This window comes from Daucus carota, chromosome 4, assembly GCF_001625215.2.
Source record: "Daucus carota subsp. sativus chromosome 4, DH1 v3.0, whole genome shotgun sequence".
NCBI lineage: Eukaryota > Viridiplantae > Streptophyta > Magnoliopsida > Apiales > Apiaceae > Daucus > Daucus carota.
In genome coordinates, this window is record NC_030384.2 from 21,613,569 (window position 1) to 21,641,168 (window position 27,600).

A 27,600-nucleotide genomic window follows, 5' to 3' on the forward strand; every position below is an offset into this window, starting at 1 on the left:
TCGGTACATGATAATCAAAAGATGCAAAATCACAAAATCATGTTACCACATGTTACCTATCAATATACTTATATAAAGGAGAAGCGAGGGGCGTGTATGTGGCGCCTCTCGCATCGCTCCGTTCTATTTTTCTAATTTTCTGGAATTTTTAGATGAAAAATATCGAAATTAGAACTACCTTTTTTAGTTTTGGGTATATTAGAAGCAAGTGTCGGAATCTGATTTTGTTACAAATTATTTATGGAATATAATAGCTTAAAAATTTTAATCTGATTTTGTTTCAGATTATTTAATTATGGGAAAGAGTAGCACACAAGTCTCTCTACATCTATAAATACCCCTACATATTGTATGATTTTGCATCATCGAAACACAACCTTCTCTCTCAATACCACAACCCTACCTCTCTCTGGTGATAATTCTCTTGCTCGATTTCTAACTCGGTGGTGCCGTTCTTCTGCAACGATAAGTGAATGCTGTTTATACAGTATTAGAAAAATAAAGGTTGTTGCAAGCAAAGAGCAAAGGTAGTTATAGACCGCTATGTGGGAGTCGACAAATCCAAACATGGGAAAAGAATATAGTCTTGACATGATATTGATGGATGATATCAATAAATTAACTATTAGCGATGTATGTTTGTTGGTTATTTTTTTATAATATTTGTTTTGTTCATCGGACATGTTTGTTGTTAATTTTTATATGATTTACTTTGTATACGAGAAAAAATTATTCATGCATTATCCGCCTGCTCCGTTCAAGCAACTTTTAAATGAATGTTTATACAGTATTAAAAAAATAAATGTTGTTACAAGCAAGAGTAGTTATACACCACTATCTCACGGATTTAAGTTAGATGTTTTTGTGCACAATCAATCCAAAAAAATTGGAGGAAGGTGACGATATAAGACATGATTACTTTTCAAAAAATAAACGCAAATAAAATTAAGATTCATCGTACTTTAATTGTTAATTGCATGTATAAATTTATTTTTATTTTTTCACCATGAATTATAGTCCAATTTTGCAATTTTATATATTATTATTGGTATTACATCAAGATTTTAATAATATAAAATTTATTTTATTCGATAAATATTGATTTTGAATCATTAATATACTTTTATAGCAGCCACAAAATTATTTTATTCTACAAATATTAATATCAAATCATTAATATAATTTTTATAGACCGCCACAACACGCGGCATATCAACTAGTTCAAGTATAGAACAAGTGCTCGAATTTAAAAGTTAATTGTATACTCCGAATACTAATATTCTTTTTGTCATGTATTTTCTTTATGCTAGTAATTTTATTAATATAAAAATTTATATCAAAATCAGGACCTGCTAAATTTCAGTTCTGATCTCGCCATTACATATCGTATGCATGTATCTTTTTCCTCCTTCCCCAAACCAAAACTATTGAATGCGCTGCAAGATCAACTTCCCATGATATTGAGTACTAGGCCACGTCCATTCGCAATATAAGAACTTTAAAACTCAAATTGAAGATCAGTGAGATTTTTCATTGATATAGACAAGCTATGGTAATGTACAGTTCTAACATTTACTATTCTCGCCAATGAGAGGCAGGACGGATTAGATATAAAAAAGATCAAACTGGGGTTGTGTGTGCATAGCTGCCTGTTTCCGTTCAAAATGTGACCTATTGTCTTGGAGATGTCAGACTTCAACTTTACTCTGAGTTGCTGCTCACATTGTACTGGGTGCTTGCTCCTAGTACTTGTGAGATGATGAAAATGCAAGGTTCCCTTTCCCACTCGGTGCTGTGTCAAACTCCATAGAGTGGTAGAAAAATTTTGACAAAAGAGTAAGCTAATGCACCAGTAAACATGTAGCTGTCAACCCTGTCAAGTATTCCACCTGCACAAATGATCTTGATAGTTGGAAACAAGATTCATAACATACATAATCAAAATCCAGAATTTGAATAAAATTCTAGTCAGTGTCCATAAAAGATAAGAATTCATAATATATCACTCCTACCGGGTCTACATACATCTTCTCCAACCTATAATTGCTGCTATCATAAAAGATAAGAATTCATAATATATCAGTCCTACCGGGTCTACATACATCTTCTCCAATCTATACTTGCCATAGGAGCGGGGTTTACTGGATATGTTTGATTTGGTTTTGGTAAATTATCATGATAAAGAAAACGTATCCTGATAGAGTATGCCAACAGCATAATCAATCTGAGACTGAACGAGTCATATCAAAGGATTGGTGGCGCACAGTGTAAAAATCTGTGTATATAACTGTCCGACCCTTGTATGCTTGCAATGCTACTGAATATAAAAACTTTGATGTGGCTGGCGCAGGCTGATAAACTGTGACAGTGATGCAGAAATCAAACAGAAAGTTATTAATATATCTTCACTGATTTGGACCCTTGCATGTAAATACTAATACAAAATCGTTGTGGACCTGGCTTTGAACCAAAACTATGTTTATAGACATGATAATCCAAGATAGGGCGGCTGTGCAACAATTGTATTCTACTAAACAAGGTCTTTGATGTGGCTGGGCCAGGCTGATAGTGATGCAGAGAACACATTAATATATCTTCATTGATTTGGACCATTCCATGTAAATACTGATCCAAATTGGTTATGGACCTGGCTTGGAACAAAAGGCATACTACATTTTGACCGAAACCCCTGTGATCACGAAAATGAGACTGAGATAAAGGACATGGGATGCTAGATCTGAATTCAACTGATTAAATAGCTCAACCTATGCTTCACCAATGCTGTTGGTGAAGATAAAAATTAGATAAGTCATGTGAGTTAAATCATGTACCATTGTTTAGGATCGTCATTACTCAAAACAGAGTGGATACACCACAGTGGATAGCTCTTAAAGTTCAAATCATGTTGGCTGGGCTTCTCCTACTTAAGGGCCACATGGGTACTGCAGAAAGTTTGTAAAGTACAACTGACATTTATTTGATTTTTTTTGACGCGAACAAGCATATTATTGACTAAACATCAAGATCACCCAAGGTTAAAATACATTGGGGAAAGAGAAGTACGACGGTAATTTGCAAATGGACAACTTCTAGTTGACTGAGAACCATCTGCTTGGTTTGAGGCACCAAAACTCCAGTCACAAGTCTGCCAGTTCTAATGTAATCGTAGTGGCACCCTCCTATTTCAGCAAAGCTCTAGAACCGCAAGTCCAGCAAATGTCAAATAATGATGACTGTGAAGCGATGGGCACCTTACCCAACCAACATATTTCAATTGAAACAGATCAGGCAACTTCAAAAGTTCGTGCCGAGACAAAAGTAGATAACCTTGAAAAGCAGAAGTGTCTCGGCATACTTTAAAAAATTCTCAACGAATCATTTGTAAAAGGGGAAGAGGGAGAATATATATGTGACTCCCTCATAAGGATGTTTGAAAAAGGAGACTCTGTCACCATAATATTGTAGGGATAGCAGAAAAATCCGATCCTAATAGATACCTGACCGTTTCGACCCGAATAGATTTTACCGAACCCGATTTTTTGTATCGAAACTCGACCCGAAATCTAAATTTGATCCGAACCCGATCCAAACCCGAAAAAAAAAATCCGAATAATATATTATATATATTACATATATTATTTATAATTTTTTGGGCCAAAATATAAATAATATACATATATTTTCAATTTTTAGTTATTATTTAATATTATATATTATACTAAGTTACTAAGTACTAACTCCATAAATCATGACTCAGATTCACGTGCACTACATTCAGTAATTCATTCACAAGGACAAGGTCAATACTCTCAAACTCTCAGCAACATTCAGTAATTCATTCACAAGGACAAGGTCAATACTCTCAAACTCTCAGCAAGCCGCCGAGCCTCTCAAAAAAAATCAAAATCCCTAATTTCATTTTCATCTCTGCCGCCTAGTTCAAGTCGCCGCTGCAACTCCGTTGTCCGCCTCCGCTACTCCGTCTCCAAGTCCGTTGTCCGCTCCGCCTACAACTCCGCTGCTCTATTTGATAATTCAAACTCCAATTCAGGTTTTGTAGTTCAGTTAGCAGTTAAAAATAAGTTTGCAGAAATTCGGGTTTGGATAAATCCCGAACCCGATCCGAAATCCGTTCGATCGGGTCAGGGTTTTGTTTTTCAAATCCAAACGGGTTTGGATCGAGTTCGGGTTTGGTGAAAATTTTCGGGTTCGGATTTGGACATCACAGATATCTGAAACGATCCGACCCGTTGCCATCCCTAATAATATGACATCATGATGCATATACAAAAGGGAAGGATGGGAGACCTCTAGTAAAATAGAAATAGTCAACTAGTGTTAAATAGTAGTGGAGAGAGTGAGAGACTACTTCTTTAAGACATGGTAAGAGCTGGTTACTACATACAACTAATAATTAGTAGCATCAAAGCTAGTCAACTAAGTAGTTCTATTAATAGTAGACATGAAATTGTTTCTAGGCTCTCGTACCGTGATCCGTGAATGATAGGAAATTAAAATCTCTGTAACCTTAATACTCCTAGTGATCTATTTTTCTTTACAGATTTTAATTCTAACTTCTAAATTCCAGTTCTTGACAAATTATTGAAGTTATAGTGAAGGGCATTCTTTAAAATCAATATGGCCTATAGCATATCAATCAAGACTGAGCAATAAACTTAATGTGAACAAGTTACTGTTTTAGACTACACACTTCCTTGTTATTTCAAAGCAGGTAAATTATATAATCATTGACACTGGACAATGCATTTGAATTCACAAAATATTAATTACTAGGTATCAATAGCAGTAAACTATATATATATATAGGTCTTACTCCCATACAAACCTTCTTGAAATACAAACTACAAACTGAAATAAAAAAAAGTTTCTAAATCACATCGAAATATAGCACATATGGTATGCAAATTGATCGATAGGCAAAGAAGAAAAATACGGTAAAGGCAGATTTCAAAAAAAGTTCAACAATTGACGGCAAAAATCAAATTTAAAACGAAGGGATTATGTGGGATCATGTGTGAGAGGGCGTATTTTAATTTTGTGTGATGACTTCTAGGGTGCCATTAGATTATATTCATCTAAGAGCCTAGATTAAGTTTGTAGTTTGTATTTAAGCAATTGCATATATGTGTGTGTAGATATGTACATACATATTAACACAAATAATGGTAAACAGATGATACCATGACCAGGGATGAGGGAGCCTGAGTCCTTGACACCAGCATCGCGTTTTATCATAGACTCCAAAAGGTCACCAAAAAGGGATCCAAAATAGTTCAGAAAACCAAAAGCTACAGCACTGCCCAAGAAAGTATATAAAATCAAAACATTCAGTTGTTAATAGGGAACAACTGGAAACACCAAATTTGAACATGTTTAGCTGGGTTCTGCATATTTTCAGAAAACTGAATTTCAACCTACTTAACGTTTAATAAGCCTAATGAACAGAAATTCACTTTTGAATATTGGTCGTGTCCATTTTGAGTTCTATTAATTGGCAAATATTTCTTTGCAGGCTACAAATGTAGATCAACACATGATGGTACAAAAAAGAAACAAAAAAAGGTGAAACCTTAAGGACGATTAATATGGACTAGAACTTGTAGCTGTCATGCTGTATTAATCAATAATAATTATTTTATAATATAAACAGAGAATTGCATACCTTAGTACTGACTTAGGCCAAGAGAGAATTTTTGATAGTATTACAGAAGTCACTATGCAACCACCTAAACCTGCAACAGCTCCCTCCCATGTCTTCTTTGGACTAATATTTGTAAGAGGTGTCCTCCCAAAAGCCTAGATGTGATTTAAACAATGTAAACCTCAATCTATGATGTTATAGCAACGCATCAATAAGACAATCCCATTTTAAACCACTGAATATATTAATAGACATTTCCTCTATTGCTTCTGGTGATTTGAAATTTATTACATGAAATAGAAGGGGGGGCAAAAAAGTAGTAGTCACGCCAAAGTCTACCACATAGAGAGATGTACCTTAGTCCATCACTTTCATGTTTTTGTTTCTTTAAAATGAAGTGTTTAAATCTAATACAATCACCAGTCCTTACACTAGTCAAAGTTCCTTTAGATTATCTATCTCTAAAATAATCTAATCACACTTGGGACTATTTCAAATAGTAAGCAAAACCACTAACATACATGAAATCAAAATATCAAGCCATCTTTGCTTGCCAAGATACCAACTGCCTCAATATACCACTGTAATCAATCACTTATGGTGTAATATGTTATTACAGGCATGGAAGGGCATATGCTGAGGTCCAAGGCATTGTGAGGTAAAATTCTAATGCTTTGGAGAAGGACTTTTAAATAGAGAACACGGCCTAGAGCCCTATATTCAATGATGAGGCCTCATAAACTGTAGAGGGACAAATCTCAGAGACCTAAGCTGAAGAGGCAAGTAGCTCAGAGCAGGGAACTGAGAAAATGATAATTTATATTTTTCTTTATAGTTTGATACAAGATTTAACTAAACTAGGAATCAAAGATATCTATCAGGTGTTTTGTCCTAAGTCCTAACCAAAGACTCTCCTAAACAAGGAGGTATAGCATTTCAAAAATACCTTCTGCTAATGAACGGTCCAAATTCCTATTAGTTGTCCTACTTTAAACATGAGTTAGTACCTTAATTGCTTCAATGTAGAAGCGGACCTATATTCTGGACAGACCAGTAATATACTCGGAGTTGGATAAGACAAAAGATGGGAATCAACTATAGTTTAGATGATTAGAATAAACATTAAAATTCAACTTCTCCAACATAGCTATATCCCAAAATACCAATTCGTAAGATAGTTGACGCCGGACCTTGAGTCGAATTGATCGTGTCATGTGCAACGTCCATCAATGGTGGTTCATTAATGTCCATTGATTTAGACCATCAAAGAAATTTCGACTCTATTCTATTAGCCATAGGCGTGGGAATGGCGTGTAAGAACCTACCCACCAGGTCTCCAGCAGTTCTTTGATTTTATGAGCTCCAATTCATTCTTTCCAGAGTCTGGGTTTACACACAGAACTCTGGGTCTCTTTTCCTTTGAGGTCAGAAGAGCAGCAGTCAGGTAATCTGTCTACCTGAGACTGTCCCTTGGCCCGTAGGTCCTGAGCTATGAAGCTGACCTTCTTTTTCTTAAAAAAGGAGAAATACATGCCGCCTAATTACCAAGACAAGTTATTTTAACAACTTTCAATACACCTATATGGCTATATCTCTATCTATTACGAAGAACTGTAAAAAGGATGACTCGTGTGTCATTCATTTACCATAAAGAGTAGATATTAGAACTTCATACAAATTAAGAGCTCTAAATTACAAGTGTGTATACAATACTGTTATACAAATAATAAAAAATATATATATACACCAGACTTCGACCACAGAACGTTTGAAAATAACTAATATATAGTCACCAACAAGATAGATGAGGGGGAGCAAAGTTAATATTTTATATAAACTGACCATAAAGGTAATAATTAATAATGAACAGATTTTTAGCTAAAAAAAATACAAAATCATAAATTAGTCAAATTGCTGCCTCGAGGAGCTTAAGACCTTTTTTGTGTAGGCAAAGGGAACACGAGATACACATTGAAACAATAAAGTAAACTATGAGTTTTTTCCATCAAAATTAAATAAGGCACTCAATAAATTAATTGATAAACGTGTTAAGATTCTTACAGATGAGAACCTATGAGAACATTGAGAAGTAAATGGCAGAGATGAAGCCGGAGAAAAAAATTTAATAGAGCATAAATACATTACCTTCCCGCCAACGAAAGCAAATGTATCGGCCGCAATTATGCTGCTAAATGAAATTAATGTGGCAACAAGACCTACAGTCCACTGAGCTTGTCCACCTAGAAGCACAGGCCATAGTGCTCCCACTTCTTCAAAAAAAAAAACGCAGTTAACCATTGTGATGAGTAAAAAAAAGGAAAATTATTAACCAATTGATAAGGCACACGGAGAAGGTTATCAAATAAGTAATTTTGGGAAACACTTGTAACTAAGTATCTATAACAGAATATTTTTCCAATACAGTGTCAATTGGCAGATAAAGAATAGATTAGCTATAGGAATCTAGAGAAACAAACATGAGAAATTTTCATAAGATGATCATTTTTGGTTAAAAATAACACAGTAATTGAACCATAGGGCACAACCCTTCTGAATCTGATATGTAAAAAAGTCATAATTTGCCTGTTTAAGTACTATCAGTGGTAGTTGTAGTAGTAAGGGCAGCTTCGTCATTGAGGAGTTAACTACTCAGTAGCATTATACAAGTAGCATAAAAAATAATACAGGACATTATATTTGTTGTATCCCGTATTTTCATTATTCTTTCAATTTCTATATTTTATCTAGTAATACATTAGTAGATTTGAATATATTTATTTGGTGTGTGTTTGCAGAACTTGTGGTACGTGTTACTAAAATACATCAAAATCTACACTAAACATATGTAAAAGTTATGAAATATATTTATACAAAAATGATACGCGTTTATTCTTATTTTTCATATTTAAGAAACTTATGTCCTGTATTTCATATAATTTTAAGTGTTTTATTTAACAAAATAATGTTTACAAAGTAGAGAAAAATATGTTCTATACTTAAAATATCTTACAAGTTACAACATATTTCATAAAACAAAACATACTCCCTCCGTCCCACCAGATTCTTTACAGTTTCTTTTTTTGGACATTCCACTCATTTCTTTACATTACAAAACTTTCCTAAAATAGTTAATGGGTCCCACTACTTTCCCACCTTTCCTCCCTTTTCATACTACTTTTACTTCACTATCTCTATTTTATATATTAAAAATCAATGGGTCCCACCACTTCACCCACTTTTCTTCCTCTTTTCCACTAATTTATACATATTTCTTAACCTCCGTGCTCAAACCCAATGTAAACTATTGGGTGGGACGGAGGGAGTAACACATAGGAAATATTATAAATCAAACGACAAAATTTTAAATATATGACAAATAAAATTCATAACATGTGAGAAAAATATAAAATAAAATTTTTTACACGAAGAACAATACTGCATATGCTTTAAAAAACAAAAAAAATATATATATATAATACAAAATTAGTGAGAAAATACAGTATAAAAAATTACAGGATAGTGTATTTGTTCTTATTTTTGATATTTGAAAAACTTATGTTCGTAATTTATATAATTTTAACTATTTATTTTAAATATATAGTTATAATGTAGAGATAAATATGTTCTATATTTAAAATACTTGCAACCTATTTTATATAAAAACATAAAACATAAAAAAGTATTATACATAAAAAAAACATGTTGAAAAAATATAAAGTATACAGAAATATACAACATTGTATTTTTTGTATTATATATAGTTTATATTCTTCAAGTTTTTATTTTTTATCGGTACGTGTGGTATGTGTTTACAGAACTTGATTAGGTTTGAAGACAAGCATGTGTCTTCCTATTTTCGCACCATGTTTTTTAGAACTAGAGTTACCAAGTTACTAGTTTGTTGGATCCTCAAGGATAAGGCCCATATATATACATACATATATATATATAATACATACATATATATATATACACACACACACACATATATATATATATATATTCAAGAACTAATATTTGTTGTCCTGCAGTCTCGCAGTACTACAACTTTCCTTTCTTTTTTGTTTTGATTTGATTTAGGAAGAGAAACTGTGGGACATTAATATTGATTTGTAACGGTTTTCAGAGGGGAGGAAGAAGAAGCCAGTAATCGTAATTGAGTTGCAATGCAATACATTCTTTTGGAAAGTGTATACGATGGTAAATTATGTCTGCCACTAAGTAACAAAGGTCTGAAGTGCCCTCACTTCTACAAATAGTACTATTGTACCAGTATGAAGCATATTACTACACCATTCCAAACAGTTAGAAAGGCAACCAATAATTGACAATGCCTAATAAAAAGCTATATGGCTGAAAACTACTGCATAAAAGAACTTGTTTGTGACACTAGATAGTAATTACATTTCTGGAAATCTTACTTGTGTTCAAGGCTGGAGCTGCTAGACCACATCGAAGCTTCACCCAGAAACAAGGAAGATAGCCACAATAAAATAAACCAAACATTGCACTGCTGAGCTGGGCAAAACGAGGACCCCTCTGCAATAGCAATGTCATAGCTACAACAAAAGCTGCGGATGTCACTGACACATCAATCTGGCCCATATACCTGACAGTACATTTGGATACTCATCAAAGGCTGAAAGAGAACTTCACAAAGTTTAATTAAATGGATAACAGCAAAACTTAAATTGTACAACATCAACTTAAAAAAATAATAATAAAAAATAATAATAATAATAATAATAATAATAATAATAATAATAATAATAATAATAATAATAATAATAATAATAATAAAAATAAAATAAATAAATACATAAATTCCGCTCATGGACTTACAAGGGTTGAAAGAAACAGGAACAACCCCTAAAAATTTTAGGAACATAAACCGAAAGGCAGAAATACGACCAACAAAGTTGGCACCTATTAAATAGGTCACTGTTTGGCGTTTAAAAGATGATCAGTGAGGAGACGTGAAACAGAGGGTGCAACCGGAAAAAGATAAGAAAATTCAGTGCATTCTAAGCCTCCTGACAAGTGACGAGGGAGCAATAAAAAAATTTCTTACAATTTAAGGAAGAAAGTGCCTGAAGGGTAGTATCAATCCTCGAGCTTTTATGATATATGGACATGGTAAGGATATCATTGACTATCATAAAATACGTGAATTTTAGCCTCACATGCTGCCAGCAATGGAATAAGCTTTCAGATCTGAGCAGTTGTCATGTTCTCAGCTACCATGAGTAAAACACATCAAGTAGTGGAATAGCAGACTTGCAATCTACTCGGTAATAATAATTATATGGGTATCAGAAAGATATCCTGCTCAGCATAATTGCCCTCTGTCTCTTCTTCCTTGTATCTATTTTATGTATTTAATATAACGGGTTAACTATCAACTAGGTCACTTTTTACACTAGAAAATATCAAGTGGATCATTCGGAAATTTTTGGTCTCATTTGAATCACTGAAATCATAAAAAATATCAAATAGATACCTCTAATATCTTTTCGAGAAGTAATCTTTATTTTTCATTGAGTTCCACACATTTTTCTTGGCTATTAGTATGATCAAATGAAAGGCTATGAATTCTAGTATTTATGATAATATATTTATTTTTAATTTTACAATTATGTCGTTTAATTTATATCAATTAACTAATAAACAAATTTCTTAAAATCTGAATATATTACCATAAATACTAGAATTCATAGCCTTTCATTTGATTATACTAACTGCCAAGAAAAATGTGTGGAACTCAATGAAAAATAAAGTTTACTTCTCGAAAAGATATTAGAGGTATCTATTTGATATTTTTAATGACTTTAGTGATTCAAATGAGACCAAAAAATTCTGAGTGATCCACTTGATATTTTCTAGTGTAAAAAGTGACATAATTGATAATTAACCCTTAATATAACATTCATAACCAAAACTCTGGAAAATTTGTGCAGAAATGTTTTTGATACGTCCAAGCTTGCATCATCCATTCAGAGTTTTCTCATCTTTCAGAAAAATAAATACAAAAATTCGATCAATTAATAGAGAGTAAAACCAATGCTACAAGGAACTTTACATGAAGTCGCAGATGATGAGTATTCTTTTAAAGTAACTATATAGCTAATATCATCATTTTAATTTTTATCCTATACTAATAAAAATGCTCATTTGAATTTACAAAAATGAATTTGAATTTATTTTGATTTAATATTATAATATTTTTATGAAATAATTTTATAAGTAAGATTCTACCATAAACAGTTACAAAAAACTTTGATTCAAAATATTTACAGCTATATATGATAGCTCTATAGTCAAACAACAGTACAGCAAACATAAAGCTTAAGATTTCCCAGTATAAACACAGCTGCCCGTCCATTGTTATCAAGTCGACGACTAGTCGACAAGTCGTTTTCTTGAAAAAGTCGAGGAACGACTTATTTAGTCTGGCGACTTATTTTCAACATATCAGTGTCTCCCTAATCTTTGTATCAATTCAACTTCACATTATTATTTCCTTCCTGTCACTACTTTTTGGCTTCAGGTCCTTGATTCCCTTCTGCGTCTTTTCTTTTACCTTCATTTATCTTTCCTTCTACCTCTCTAATTGACTTCAAGTCGTGTTTTTAATTTCTTCTTTCCTCTTTCTATTTTATTCTTAAAACAGCTAGGTCACCGGAGTTGATGTAGATCCCCGGATTTCACTAACTAAAGCATGAACTGTAACAAACTGGGTCAAAATCACCCGTGTTTGTCGCTAGGACATTCCACAGTCCTTGTAACATTGGGAAATACTTGATGTGTGTGTAAATGTTTAAATGATTTTCTGTTGTAGTCTATCTTATTTTACCAGAACAATTTAAAATCAGACTTTCACTTTCTAAGAACAAAATGGAAATGTAACCATCTGTTTCCATACATTTGGAAATTATGGGCTATATATTTGATAGTTTTTCATTTACAAATAATTAAGTAATTTAACTGTGCCTTAACCACTAATCTAAAAGGGAATGTTTCAGATCAGGAAACACATACGAAAAGACTAACAGCCAAACAACTATTATCATCCAGATTACAACAATCTGTTTGGTAAATATAGCTAGCCAGTTGGTAATAAATATACATTAATAGATAAAACAATAATGGCAAAAGTACCTCACACCTTCAAGTTTCTGTAATACTACAAACAAAAGATATACACCACTTCTTATTATATACATATATATATATATATATATATATATATATATATATATATATATATATATATATATTTGCAAGTGAGTAGCAGAGGTAAATTCTTGAGAAGATTAGAATCTTACAGTGTCACCAAAGGCATAAGCGCGCAGATAACGGAGCACACTCGCGATACAAACCGAGGTGGAGGTGTCATCCCAGCTGCTATTCCGCGACTCCTAACCAGCTCGAAGTACTCGCGTGCACCAGCAAAAACGGCCGCAGCAAGGGCAACCGTGAAAACCCATCCTCCGGCAAGTACCACACCTCCAACACAAACTCCGATGCCAATTCCAAATACAACCCTTTTCTTCAACTGGCTAGCTTTATGTTGAGCTTCCGACTCTAATCTCTCCTTCAGCAGTAAATTACAGCTTGTTAACTTCCAAAAAAGATCTCATTTCCATCAACTACATAGGTTTTATACATAACATACAATTCAATGCAATAACTTTAAATCATGTCCAAAATTGGGTCTATAATTAAATGGCCTCCTGTTGTCGAGTTATCTTTCAATCAACCTACCATAATGAAAAAAAGTACCGAATTACTAAATCATACAAAATGCTACGTTCTGTACATTCTGTCATATTTTCTGACCAAACAAGCACACCCTTGTCCCTTGACATTTCACATGGCAACAGCTGCTATTTTCCTCTTGTGTAATCCGATGTGGATATTATTGTGTATTCTAACTTTCTGATACAAAATTAGGGTTTCTAATTCTTGAAGTACAATTCCAGATGCTCATTCTTGCAATGAAACTGTAATCTGCTTCTGTAGGTTTTTTCCTATTGCTCTATAATTCGATAATTAACGTGTTTCAAATTTCAATAAACCCTCGATCAAGTATGATAGATCGGACACATTTTGGAGGTATATACAAGCACGAGATTTGTTTCTTCACAGGGAGGACAATACTTGGGAGCGCTTGAACCATAAAGGGTCATGAAGATAACTTTTAGCTTGTGGAAAATTACATGTGAAGTCCAATGCACATGTCCTACATTTTACATCTTCTACTTAAGTTACAACATTTACACTCTAAAGAGTGTTAAAGGCTACAAGTTAATTTTCTTCTATAATATAATTTAAGCGACATCTACAAGGATGTTATTAAGGATTTAGATTTTAGGGTATAAAGATGATTAGTGGAGTGAAAAAAAAACAGAGGCTAAGCTTGCAAAAAAATTCCAACAGAAAACAAAATATAAACCATGACTGCCAAACTCGAGCCTTATATCATATCTCCCTGCTCGATTATTTCAATTTTAGCCCTATAAAAATATCAGTCAACGTAAATAAACTCTCGTAAATCAAATCAAATACCTTTAACCAATCACTATTCACTCTATCTGGTTTCAAGCCATATATACACAGTAAAAATGATAAACAAACTCCAAAAGATTAGTACTTGAGCTGCAAACAAAGCATTACATCAGGACCGACAAATATATTACTTCGTCGAGACATCATATGTTTATACCAAACAGTACAAATTTATCGAGCTTATAAACAGATGGAGCTTTAAATACACCACAATGATATCAATCCATATGAAATATCAATTTTTTTACTAAATATGAGGCAAAAAGAGCAAACACTTAAGAAAATGTCACTACCTGAATGTCGGAGGTATCGCCGAAACTTTGCGAATCAGCTAAACACAGAATTGTCTGTCTATGATTCGAATAAGTGGTTGGAAGAAGCCGAAAAGTGCGTCCGAAGAGGAGCGGAGGCGGGGAATTGGAAGAGGAGAGTCGAATTAGGGTTCTGGAGGGAGAGAGACGAGGAGAGAGAGAGGAGGAGAGAGTGGAGAGAGAGAGAGGGATGAGATTGCATCTTTCCAAGTCTATGTATGTTGAAGAGCACGCCATTGAGATTGTTGTGAGTGAATGTGTGTGAGGAGCTGATTTGTGTGTGTGAGTTTATGTGGAGGGTTCAGTGCTGTGTATAGATGAAATCGTCATTGAAGGAGAAAGCAAGAGAGCGTCGAGAGAGGGGGAGAGAGAGAGATGAGTGGGTGGCAGAAGGGAGGATAGTCCCCAGTTTGTTTGTAGGTGGTTTGGGTCGGGTTGGGTGTGATTCCATGGGTTGTGCGAATCAGTCGACCATTTTACTTTTTTTTTCCTTCTCGTTCGAAGGAAACTTTATTTTTCCTAAGATCACTTTTTTTTTTTGGATAAACCTAAGATCACTATTCGATGTTCAAAAAATTATCCCATAAAACCGATAAATTCCTGATTGATTTCCTGTAATATGATTGATTGATACAATTTTAAAATCCGATTATTTTTTAGTTTTCTTAATCAAAATATATAATAATTTATTAAAATTAAAATATTATATTCTTTTAAATATGAACAATTATATAGTTTATGATAATAACTAATAGTATATATTTGTTAATAAATAAATAATATAATAATAATTAGATATCAAACAATATTTTTAATATTAAAAGAAACCTGATTTTCACTCCGATTAATTTCCGATTTTTTTTTATGAAATGCAGAGGTATATTAATTCAAACAATCAGCCAACATATAGTTTGTTTGTTTTTTTGACAAAATGCATTTATTAAAACTCTCAAACATAGTCAGGACAAATCCCCGAACTAATAATACAACCTGATTGGGGAAATAAAGTGAGCTAAATAACTAGTCATTCTATTTTGAGATTGTTTAACAAAGAGAATATAAATATTCTTGATAATGAAAATGATTACAAAAGATTCCAGAGCAATCCAGTCGACACCAACAATCTTGAAAATAGTTGCGCACATAAAAAACATGTGATAGTCCCGTGTTCATAACCATCAGTTACACCTGAGGTAGGGGATAAGGGTTACATATGTCCCCATATATTGAATAATCTTTCGTTGTGCAAGGTGAGCTTTTATGACATTAGCGACTTCAGAGTAGCATACGACTTGGTTGGGCTATACACCAATGTTTAAGGTACTCCTTTGTTGTATCAACTACTTTACTCGCTTGAGATCTTTTCTACTTTCATACCAGTTCATTACGAGCTTTCCAAATTGCCAACTTACTACGACAACCTCAGCTCTCTTCAGTAGATTACATGAGTCGATCATTTGCATAAACCAATCTAGGAAGTTAGACGTCATATCTGAATGAAAATTCGCGAAAACTCGACCCCAGCACTGAGATGCAAAACTACAGGAAACCGAAGCATGAAAAACTGACTCTTCCCCATTTAAACAAACTGGACACCTAGATGACACCTGATCATGTTTTGTGACAACTGAATATTAATTGGAAGACAAAATGAAAGAGTACACCGAGATTTAAAGACTTGGAAGAAGTTTTAAATTTTCATAGCTTACTCCACATGTTGTCCATATCAGAATTAATCCAATGCTCCATTTGCATTTGCAACAGCTTACATGCGCTCCGAACAAAATAAATACCAGATGGAGCTATACTATTTAGACGTTGCTATAGGCAAAAATACGTTGCTAAATTGATTTATCGCAATGAATTAATTCCGCTGCTATATGGTGCTATATTCGTTGCTAAATCCACAAATTGCAACGCAGTCAGATGCAACGCCAAAAATTTGCACTTTTGTTGCCATAGACTCTATTGCAATAAATATAGCACTTAAAGAAATGTTTTCTCGGCGTTGCTGTAAGCAATTTATGGTGTAGTGCCACTTCCAGTACATAGAGTCCTCTAAATTGTTGTCTTGAATACGAGGGTTTAGTATAGATTCCTTATCTCTGATATTAAAAATATCTCGAATAATATCCACATCCCACTCTCTTATATCAACACACATTAGCGAAACAACTTTTCTCCCCTCTATTGCCTCATAATCAGTTACAATACATAGCTCAATATCATCTGTTAACCAAGTTGTTTCTCCTTATACTAATTCCCTCTCTTGAACCAACAATCCACTTGACCCCTTTCCTTACCAGATCTATCGACTCCTAAACACTCCTCCAAATGAAATTCTGATTGTTCTCAAATCCAGAGTCCAAAATGTTTCCATTCGAAAAGTATTTATCTTTATATATTGTTGTCCAGATTTTTGATTAATCGTAAATCGGTAGTTCAACCGATTTTGATTTTTGCAACACTGTTTCACTCTACTTACATGATTATACTAGCCTTATATAAAAAATAATTATTTTTTTTATGTGAATATTTTTCTAATATATTTTTTTTAACGTAGGAACCCGCATGATTAATTTTAATCATATTTCATATATCTTCATTTCTAAGAAAAAAGTTTGTTTTGGAGTAAACACTATTATAATTAAGAAGAGTTACATGATAGTTCAGGTTTGTATTGACATAGAAAATATTAGAGTTAACAAGAGTTATATATGTTGGTTAAATTTATTTTTGAGTAAAATTTTTTATAATCAAAAAAAGACATGTTGGTATGTTTCTCATTATTTATATAATTGTGTATATTTGTTTTATTATTATATATTTGTTTTTTTAAAACGGAAATATTAATAATTTAATTGGTCGGTCGAGTTTTATTAATGGGTCGGTATTTTTCAACGAGTCTCCTTAATATATAACTTGTTCTAATAAACCTTTTTATCATCAATTAAGTCAAAATATTTAAAAGTTTTCTTTTTCTCTCCCTCTAGCCGTCTCTGACTGGGCTTCCATCGGTTTCCGGTGGAAAGCCCCAAATCTTTCCTTTTGATTGCTAGTTCTTTGATTGTTCTTGCTTTTTCATTGATTTCTTAATAAATTTCCTTCTTTGGAGAAAGTTTTATTAGATCTATATCACCGAAACTTTCGATTTTCGTTCTTATTCCAGAGGCCTTTTTGGATTTGTGGGTGGATCGATTATCTCCCACGCGTCGTGGTGCAGATCTAATTGTTTTAGATTGTTTTGATTATAGTTTGATTTCTCTCCCTGGTGAGAGCGTGTGATTTTTCTCTCCTTCTTTTGTGAGAGTGGTTTGGATTCATCGATAAAGTCTTTCGGGAATCGCATTTGTGGTTGATAGCTCAAACAGATTTTTTGGAAAAGATGGTGAACACAGAGCAATGATCTATACATGTATCATCGTCAATTTCAACATCGCTTATTTGTCTAATCTTGGGTATGAAGACATGCATGTTAATTTTTTCCAATGTTTGTTCGACTCGATCATTCTTGTAGATGCCACATGGCTATTATTTATTGAATTATCTCCTTTTCTTCAAAAAAAAGTCAAAATATTTAAAAATTTGATTAATATGATTGGTTTGTATTTCAGTTAAATTAAAATATAAACGATAAGATTACAAATGTTATAAATCATCCGTGCATGGCACGGGTTATAAACTAGTATATAGTTTTTTTTTTTTTGATAAACAAGTTAATTCAATAATAAAAAGCCATACGGCATCTACATAAACAGTCGCGTCGAACAAACAAAATACAAAAACAATCACTGATTAATCCATTCTTCTTGGAGATAAAATCACATGATTTGTTGAAGATGATATATACACATACTTCACCACTTTCGCATATTATTGAATACGAATACATGTATATCCATATTTGGAATTGTCAGATTCGAATGCGGATATCCGCTTTATGTCTACGAATAAATAATACGATTACAAACGTATGTGTCTTGGATTTTTTTACGGCCTTATTGAGAAAATCTCGTGTGAACTAGGGAGGAAAAAAAAAAGGTAAAAGCGAGAGAGAGAGAGAGAGAGAGAGAGAGCGAGAGAGTGCTGCCTGGTCCTGCTGGATGCTCTAAAACGAGCATTAGCAGACGCTCTGAAACTCAAAACCCATTCATATCTCAAAACTCACACCCCCAATGTCGACCACCGATTCATCCGGGTCAGATTCGGGTCAAGAAGAGATGGAAAAGCCGCAGAAAGTAAGTGATTACGAGAAGCAGAGATTGAAAAGAATGGCGGAGAATAAAGCTAGAATGGAAGCAATGGGGTTGCATAAAATGGCCTCTTCTTTAATGGGTCGTGCTCAGAAGAAGAGTAAAAAGAGAGATTCAAAGGGTAAGAGAAAAGTGGGCGAAGATGATGATGAGGATTATGAGCCTGTAGCTGATTCTGAAACTGAAGTCGATGATGATGATGAGGATTATGTTGGTGGGAATTCTGCCGCGACTAAATCTAACAAGGTATTGTTCTTTTTTCGGTTCCAACATAATCGATACTGTGCAGTTTTCGATAAATTTATAATCTTGATCTTGATAAATTAATAAATATTAGGGTTTTGAAGTTAATGTATGTGATTTAAGTTGATAACAGTTGTTTTATGTTGAAATTATGAATTAAATATGTGGAAAGATAAAATTTATTTGTTTAGGTGTTTTAAATTATTTACTTGGTCAGGCAAAGAAAAAGAATTCAGCAAGTAGCAAGAAAGTAGTAGCCAATAAAAACGTTTCGAGCAACTCAAATTTTGTTGATGAAGATGAAGATGCTGCTCTTTTGCAGGTAAGATTTGAATATTTAGATAATGTTTTATTTAAGAATATGAGCCATTGAATAAGCTACTGGTGACCTTAAGTAATGAGACAATAAGATCACATTGTGCAGGCAATTGCTTTGTCACTGCAAGACTCTTCAGGTTTTTTAAATGTGTTGGATCGTAGTCCTTCAAAAAGCTCTCTCACACCTAAAAAGGACTGTAATGTTGATAAGATAAAGGACTCGCCACTGGTTAAGGAGGATAGAGGTGGGAGGAAGAGGAAAAAAACGGTTAGTTTTTCTTTGTTTGGCGAGGCTAGTAAAGAGAGTAGTTTTGATATCTATCTGTTTCTATTTTATCTTCTTACACTATACTCTTTATGGTCCGCAGACTAGTAGTAGAGTGCAAATGACTGAAGATGAGCTGATCCTGCATTTCTTTGAGTTTGACGGTAATATCAGCTTGCTGCTGTTTATAAATCTAACAGACATTTTTTGGTTTTTTACTTGCAATTCAATTCAGGCAGGAAGTGTCTTACCTGTCTTGTATTCATGACATATTCATCTGTGTAACAACTGATTTTTTTTTCTTGTCTTCTCTTTCTTATGTTCTTTTTTATTTGTTCAAATTATTGAAACATGACTGATGCTTTACAGAAGTGGGACAAGGAAGCATAACCCTACAAGATTTAAGGAGAGTAGCTGCTGCCCATGATTTTACTTGGTCAGACAAAGAAATGGCATATATGATTCAGATATTTGATAGTGATGGTGATGGAAAGGTCATTACCTGCTTATATAGAGTTTTGGACCCTTGATTTCATTTGTGTGTGTGTTGTGTGTGTGTGTGTGTGTGTGTTGGGGGGGGGGGGGGGGGGGGTGTACTGGTTCAAGTAGATAAACTACAAAAAATGGCGGGGGCAAGAGTTTTCCCTTCTGGAGATCCAGCACTGTTGCAAAATTGTTTGTTTAATATATTAAGATAAATTAGAAGTGTTAAGTCTTCCTGCAACCTCTTTCCATTTTAATAGCTCATATTTGGAATTTTTCTCTTTGTAGCTAAGCCTTGAAGATTTTACAACTATTGTTGGTCGGTGCCAGATGATGCAACCAGTGACAGGCTCATAATCTGATTAGGCACAGGTATATTTAGTTTATAGTCTTTTAATTTACAAAATTTTGTTTACTGCACCTGTCTTTTCTAAGCTATTTCAAATCTGCAACACATGTTAGCCCAGTCTCATCAACTCACTTGGTTCTGGTTATCAATTATAAGTTTTGAGTCCTAACATATTCTGTTTACATACAGTATACATTGTTGATTAGTTTTGGTGTTTTTTTTTGCCATCAAATGAATTAAGTAATTTTTGTTTCCAAATTTTGAAATCTCTATGGTATTTCCAAATAAAAATGCTTAGGCAAGTTTGGTTGATATAAAATTCATGCAAGATTTGGTATAAACTTACATGGATCATCAACATAGAAGAGTTGTGATTTATCCAGAAAAAGAAGCAAATTGAGACTTTACAAACATATTGAAAAAAGAAACTGGTTCTGGAATTTAGTTTATAATTTGAAACTTTTTGGAGATATGTATGTGGTGGCACTGCATCATTCACTCAGTTCTTCTTGCATTGCAAAAGAAATTGATGTGTACTCTATGCTTGAGTTTTCCTTTAGTATATGTAACCTGTATTAGATATAGGGTTTGTCTAGTGTGTGCCCATGGGCACATGCTAAGCATGGAAACTCATAAATTTGGTGTGTTTTTATTGGTGTGGTTGGTGTGAATGCAGGGGGGCCATCATTATTAAAGGAGTGTAAGCCAATCAAAACACAAAAAAATTATCAAATTTTGTGCTTATTGTGTGCCTATGGGCACACACTAGAAAAACCGTAGATATATATATTCATTTATTCAGCTTTGAAATTATCCTGGTAAAGAGAAGTGCAAGTTTTGTCAAGGTTTAATATGTAAATGCGTCTCTGGCACTGCAGCATTTCATTTAGGTCGTGATTTGTAACTCAAGGGCCAAAAACCAGTTCAATTATGCGCAGCACGGGATATGAGTTATTTGTCTATACCTCTCAGAAAATGACACAGATTTGTGTATATGGGTTCTTGTGAACTTGTGCATTAGTCAATATTTTTAGCAGTTGCTTATAGTAGTTTTAAATTGAACGTTGAACTAATCCAAAAGTGTTGTTTTTTGGGCTTCTGAATTCTATTGACTCTGTATATTAAGTTCATTCGTAACTAATGTTGTTTTTATATGCTTTTGTTGGTCGGACATTTGAACAAACGGTTTGTTTTTTCATGACCTACTTGGAAAAAGGAGGCCGAACTCAGATTGCTAATAATGCAGTTCTAAGTGGTAAATCTTTTTCGGCGTCTCGCTAAGCTTTTTTTTTTTCAAGGGCTTATTTATTGATGAAAGTACATAAAACTCTATTTATTTTTTCTAACATAAGCTCTTATTCTTTTGTCAAATAAAGAATATGAAATACATGTTCAATATTTATATCTAGACATATTATTAAAAAATTCATTTTTTTGTAAATCTACATTCTACCGAAACTGAATTAACTGCATTCTTTATAAAAGGGAGGCGAATGGAGAATATAAAGACATCTTTTATTCCCTATTCTTCGTTCGATGAAATAATAAGACATGTCATTGTTAATGAGATAGGAATTAATAGAAATATTTCTTAAAAAAAGGAATCAATAGAAATCAAATATTTAATTAAAAAAATTGTATATGGGCCTGCACTGGAAAATCCATAAGCTTTTCCCTCTCGGCCCAATCATTTTTTGAGTAAGAAGGACGTTGCTAAATACATTAAAAAATAGAGCAGTTCTTTGCAAAATGGGTTTCGATAACTTAATCATCGAACTGTTTATGAAATGTGTGACTACAGCTCGATATAAAATCTCATATGGCGGCAGGGAGTTTGGAAATATAATACCGGAGAGGGGCCTTCGACAAGGCGACCCACTCTCATCTTATTTGTTTCTTGCCTGTATCGAGGGACTGTCAGCTATGGTGAAGGAGTACGAAAACAGAGGGTTGATCAGAGGTATAAAAGTGGCTCGGGGGGCTCCAACGGTGACACACATGTTTTTCGCCGACGATAGTTACATATATTGTCGTGCTAGCAAGGAGGAAGCCATCCAAGTAATGAATTTGTTAGCAAAATTCGAAGCAGCATCAGGGCAGAAAATTAATGTGGAAAAATCCAGTGTGTTTTTCAGCAGGAATGTACGACCAGATACAAAAAATGAGATCTTAAATGTCTTGGGGTTTCATGAAGCAGGCGATAATAGTCACTATCTGGGCTTACCAAACTGCATAGGGAGGAATAAGTCAGCTATGCTTGGTTATCTAAAAGAGAAGATGAGGGCTGGTATCCAAAGTTGGGATGGAAAATTGCTAAATAAAAGTGGTAAGGAGATCTTATTAAAAACTGTTACGCAGTCGATGCCAAATTACGCTATGAGTGTGTTTCTCCTTCCGCTTGAGATGTGCAAGGATATGGAAAAGATGATGTGCAAATTTTGGTGGAAAACATCTAGTAAGAAAGATAAAAACATTCATTGGATGAGTTGGGAGCGGATGAGTAAATCTAAGTTGGTTGGAGGCTTAGGTTTCAGATGCTTACATGATTTTAACGTCGCTTTACTAGGCAAACAGGGATGGAGGTTAGTAACTAAGCCGAATAGTCTGATGGCCAGAATGTTTAAAGCAAAATATTACCCTCATGATACTTTCCTGGGTGCCAAGTTGGGGGCGAGTCCTAGTTACGTTTGGAGGAGCATGTTAGCAGCACAAGACATCTTAAAGCAAGGTATGGGGTGTAGAGTGGGTGAAGGAAGCAGTGTGAGTATAGTAGATGATCCTTGGCTTCCTGATAGCGAAAATCCATATGTTACTACAAGAAATGAAGCCATTATGGGAAAAACAGTTTCAAATCTGATGGTAATGGGTGAGAGGAGGTGGGATGTGGACTTAGTACGAGACATTTTTGAGCAGCGAGACACAAGCCTAATCTTAGCTACTCCGGTAAGCGAGGATAATGATAGTTGGTACTGGAGAAAGGAAAAGCTTGGTCAATACTCGGTAAAATCTGCATATGTTCTTATTCAAGAAAACAAGGGCCAGGCGGATACTATTGGCAGTCCAAATTTTTGGAAGAGAATGTGGAATCTAAAAGTGCCACCTAAAGTAAAGAATTTTATCTGGAAAGCGTGTACAGGTTGTCTCCCCACTAAAGATATGTTATGTATGAAGCAAGTGAACGTTAATATTCTCTGCCCATTATGTAATATGGAGTCTGAGAGTGCAAGGCATGTTCTTGTTTCTTGTACTTTTGCTCAGTCTTGTTGGGACCTGATTGGAGGTAATGGAGATTCAAACTATACAGGCGATTTTCTTGCATGGATAACAAATGTTCTTGATACTTGGGAGATTGAAAAGAAGTGTACAGGAGTCCTGCTATGTTGGTCTATATGGAAATGTAGAAATGATTTAGTTTGGTCGCAGAAGGGTATGGAAGCTAGGGAGGTAGTAGAGTCGGCTAGAGTGGTTCTTAGTCAGTGGCGTGATGCTCAGGATAAAACTTTCAACCGATCGTGGGGATTGCTAGAACCTCATGATGGGGACGAGCACTGGACACTTCCAGAGTTTAATAAGACTAAGGTAAATACCGACGCTGCCATTTTTCTTGCATCTTCATGCTATGCTTTTGCGTTTATAGCCAGAAATCATCAAGGAGATTTAGTGGAGGCTAGATCGAGCTGTAAACCAGGAACCGTGGCGCCAGAATTTGCAGAAGCAGTTGGGATACGTGAGGCACTGAGTTGGATAAAGTCCAAGCATATGGTCGATGTTGCTGTGGAAACAGATTGTTTGGTTGCTGTGCAGGCCATTAGAGGTGCAACAGCCCTGTTTTCATATTTCGGGAAAGTTATCGAAGAATGCAGAGCTCTGTTGAAAGAGCTTAAAGGCAAAGGAGTTATCCTTAAGTTTGTTAAGCGATCTGCGAATGGTGCAGCTCACTCTTTAGCGAGTTGTAGTTATTCAATAGCTGACCGCGTTTGGAAAGCAAATGAAGCTTGTCCAGATTTGATTCATGTACTTGCAAACGATTTGAAGTAATGAATATTATTCTCTTTTCCGGCAAAAAAAAAAAAAAATAGAGCAAAATGTAGATTGTGTACGCAAACGTGTGTACCTGAACTAGTGATTAAACACATTGTGTACCTCTGTAAGTCTAAATATAAAGACAACCCTATTTGTTACATAGGGATGATAACTCAACAATAGAACAGGACAAGTAAATAACACTACGCCTGCACCGGAATCGGAAAATACGAAGACAAAGGTTGAAGAAGCCATCTACAGTCTTGAAGGAATAAGTTCACTGGAAGAAGTTCATCAATATGTTCATGCCTCAGTGAAGAATAAAGATTGAAGTATTCAAGATTGTGGAAGCAATGAAGATGTTGTCCAAGTACTCGAAAAATTTCAGTGCAACCCCTGAAGCAAGATATGTCTATATCTTGGTTGGTTATTTATAATCAACAAACTGAAGCATAAACTAACCCGGAACCGACTGATCAATGTTTGCTGACAAAGAAGGTACAATGTGTGACTTCAGTGTTAGTCGCTTGTGAACCAGACCAGTGCACTAAGCGTCAGCACGTACGGAGCTTTGCAAAGTATTTATCGATCGAAGAATTGATCTAGTTATAACAAGTCATTTGTTCCAAAGCCAAGGCAAGTCAAATGTCTAGTCTCCATCATCTATGCCAAAGTCTCTGCTCAAATGCCATATGAGGAAGTGACCTATCTTATATATGTGTGCACTTATATATTTGTATATGTACAAATATATTTATATATATATATATATATGTATATTTAATTAAATATAATATATATAGTATATATGTATATATGTTTTTAAACATATGTATATGTATATTTATATGTATATATATTTAAATAAATATATATGTATATAATATATGTATTTATATTTTACATAAACATTTATATATTTAAGTGTATATATATATTATATTATGTGCATAAATATATATGTATATTTAGAGAGAGTTATATATATCTTTATATATATATTTATATTTATATTTACACATAGTTATATGTATATTATATATATTTAAATATATGAGAATATATTTAAATATATGTGTATATATATGTTACTATATGTTTATATAAATATTATATATATGTATATATATATACTTTTCTTTATATATATTTATGTTTATATTTATATTTATAAATAACTATATATATCTCTATATATATTTATATATATATTTTTACATTTGTATTTACATATAATTATATATTATATATATTTAAATATATGAGAATATATTTAAATATATATATATATATTATTATATGTTCATATAAATAAAATATATATATGTGTGTATATATTTATATATACTTTTATTTATTAATATAATAACAACATAATATATTATATATATTATGCATGCATGTGATGATGTCAGGTGTCTAGGGCAACCTAGGGTTTGCATATGGTCATGTGTCTAGTACAAGCTAGGGTTTCACTCTCTCTGAACGTAATGGAGGCCATGCATGCATTGTAGCATCAGTACACACTCTATGGTGCGAGTTGTGGATATACTAGCAGGAGACTAAGGCAGGGATCACAGTGCACACTGTATGTGTAAGTTGTTGGCGCAACTTGCATGCTGATGAGAGATAACAAGGAGATTCACTCAAGGGGCGCAAGTTTGTATATCTTAGAATTTCTTCTAAGTACACAACAATGAGAGCATCACCTGTGGCGCAACAATTGACCTCACTAAGCGCAGGTGTTGACTTTCTTTATTTGGCGCAACTTCATTCTCCTGTGAGAATTCTAAGTCATGGCCACAGTGGTGATCTTGGCGCAAGTTTATGTGAGCGCAAGCTTTGACCAAAAAGTCAAAGTTTGCGCCACTAAAATGTTCCAGGCGCAACTTCTGAATTACTTAGATTTATCTAAGTTAATTCCACTGTATCCACTTGACTAGCGCAACATTTGACCAGGTCAAATGTTGCGCCACTTGCCTCTAAATCTTGTACTGGCGCCATTTCAAGACTTGTGGAGTTAGATTTATTTTTATAAATCGAATCCGTCCAGGACGAACTCAAGTCGTCCAGGACGAACTCGTTAACCATGGTTAGTTTATGAAAGCCTATAAATATGTGATTGTGGTTCTCACAATTAACACATCATCCTTCGGGATGGATGGCCAAGTGCTATGCACAAACTCTCTCAAATATACACACACCCTAGCCTAGTTTTGTACCATAAATATTTGTAGTGGATAGGGCTTGTAATATTTAGAGGAGTGGTAATTGTAGCCAACCTTCGGGTTTGGATTTGTAGCACCTTCGAGGTATTTATCAATATACAGATATACCTTGGAAAATATTGTGTGTTGGTTTAATATTTTTTATATCCTCAGAAACCAACCCAATAATTATCCGGAACACGAAACCCATTACAGGACTACAATTTGTTTATCCGCAAGATTCGAAAGAATTTTAAATTGTAGTGAGTATCGTATTCAACCCCCCCTTCTACGATACTTTGGACCTAACAATTGGTATCAGCGCGAGGTTGATTGATATACAAATCAGGATCCTAATCGTACGGAAAATCAAGAACCTAGCTTTTGATATTTGATTAGGGGAAATGTTCTTCCGGTTTGTGTTGCTGAATTTGTCCGTAGGCCTAAGCAAGGAAAATCTGTCGGATACTGAACTTTGGACCGGGACTTATAAATTTATACTTTAAATTTTAATAAGTTTATTTTATAAATTTGACTTAATTTATTTTAAACTTATTAATTGAGTTTATTATGAATTAATTAAATTTATCTTATAAACTTAATTAAATTTACTTTATAAACTTTACTAAATTCAATTATTAAATTTGTTTAAATTTATTTTAGACTTGTAAAGTTTACTCTTAGACTTACCAAGCTTATCATAAATTTTTATAAATTTATTATTTAAATTTGTATAGTTTATGATTTAAATTTAAGTTAAAATCTAGAATATAAATTTTAGAGGATTTTAACTGATTATGGATATAAGTTCAAGTTCAAGGGTTCAATTTAGTTTGTTCTAGGGCTGAGCAAAACCGAACCAAACCGAACTAACCGAACCGAACCGTCCGAATTCGGTCCGGTTTGGTTTGGAGTTTT

The 27,600-nt window shown here is 33.8% G+C and overlaps 2 protein-coding genes across 7 annotated transcripts; one reads left to right on the forward strand and one right to left on the reverse strand.

Moving 5' to 3' along the window:
• Positions 1 to 1,427: 1,427 nt before the first annotated feature.
• Positions 1,428 to 14,977, reverse strand: LOC108219198 (phosphatidate cytidylyltransferase 4, chloroplastic). Of its 5 annotated transcripts, XR_001806556.2 has the most exons (8): positions 14,524 to 14,973; positions 12,988 to 13,256; positions 10,084 to 10,271; positions 7,808 to 7,932; positions 5,684 to 5,817; positions 5,202 to 5,317; positions 2,457 to 2,689; positions 2,248 to 2,359 (listed from the first exon to the last, which is right to left on the reverse strand). XR_001806556.2 is itself a non-coding variant. In XM_017392512.2 (7 exons), exons 1-7 carry the CDS (start codon positions 14,776 to 14,778, stop codon positions 1,798 to 1,800), a joined length of 1,179 nt encoding a protein of 392 aa, XP_017248001.1. In that variant the 5' UTR covers positions 14,779 to 14,972; the 3' UTR covers positions 1,428 to 1,797. The 5 variants fall into 5 exon arrangements, 4 of the variants coding, with proteins under 4 accessions (XP_017248001.1, XP_063947806.1, XP_063947805.1 ...); XM_017392512.2 differs by lacking the exons at positions 2,248 to 2,359; positions 2,457 to 2,689 and adding an exon at positions 1,428 to 1,889 and having other exon boundaries at positions 14,524 to 14,972; XM_064091736.1 differs by lacking the exon at positions 2,457 to 2,689 and having other exon boundaries at positions 1,952 to 2,359; positions 7,808 to 7,929; positions 14,524 to 14,977.
• Positions 14,978 to 18,523: 3,546 nt separating this feature from the next.
• On the forward strand, positions 18,524 to 21,606 carry LOC108215630 (uncharacterized). 2 transcript variants are annotated; one of them, XM_017388150.2, is made up of 7 exons: positions 18,524 to 19,040; positions 19,255 to 19,359; positions 19,462 to 19,623; positions 19,724 to 19,784; positions 19,990 to 20,114; positions 20,392 to 20,475; positions 21,331 to 21,606. In XM_017388150.2, the coding sequence occupies exons 1-6, from the start codon at positions 18,717 to 18,719 to the stop codon at positions 20,458 to 20,460; spliced, it is 846 nt and encodes a 281-aa protein (XP_017243639.1). In that variant the 5' UTR covers positions 18,524 to 18,716; the 3' UTR covers positions 20,461 to 20,475; positions 21,331 to 21,606. The 2 variants fall into 2 exon arrangements, with proteins under 2 accessions (XP_017243639.1, XP_017243640.1); XM_017388151.2 differs by having other exon boundaries at positions 18,570 to 19,040; positions 21,129 to 21,606.
• The last annotated feature ends 5,994 nt before the right edge of the window (positions 21,607 to 27,600 follow it).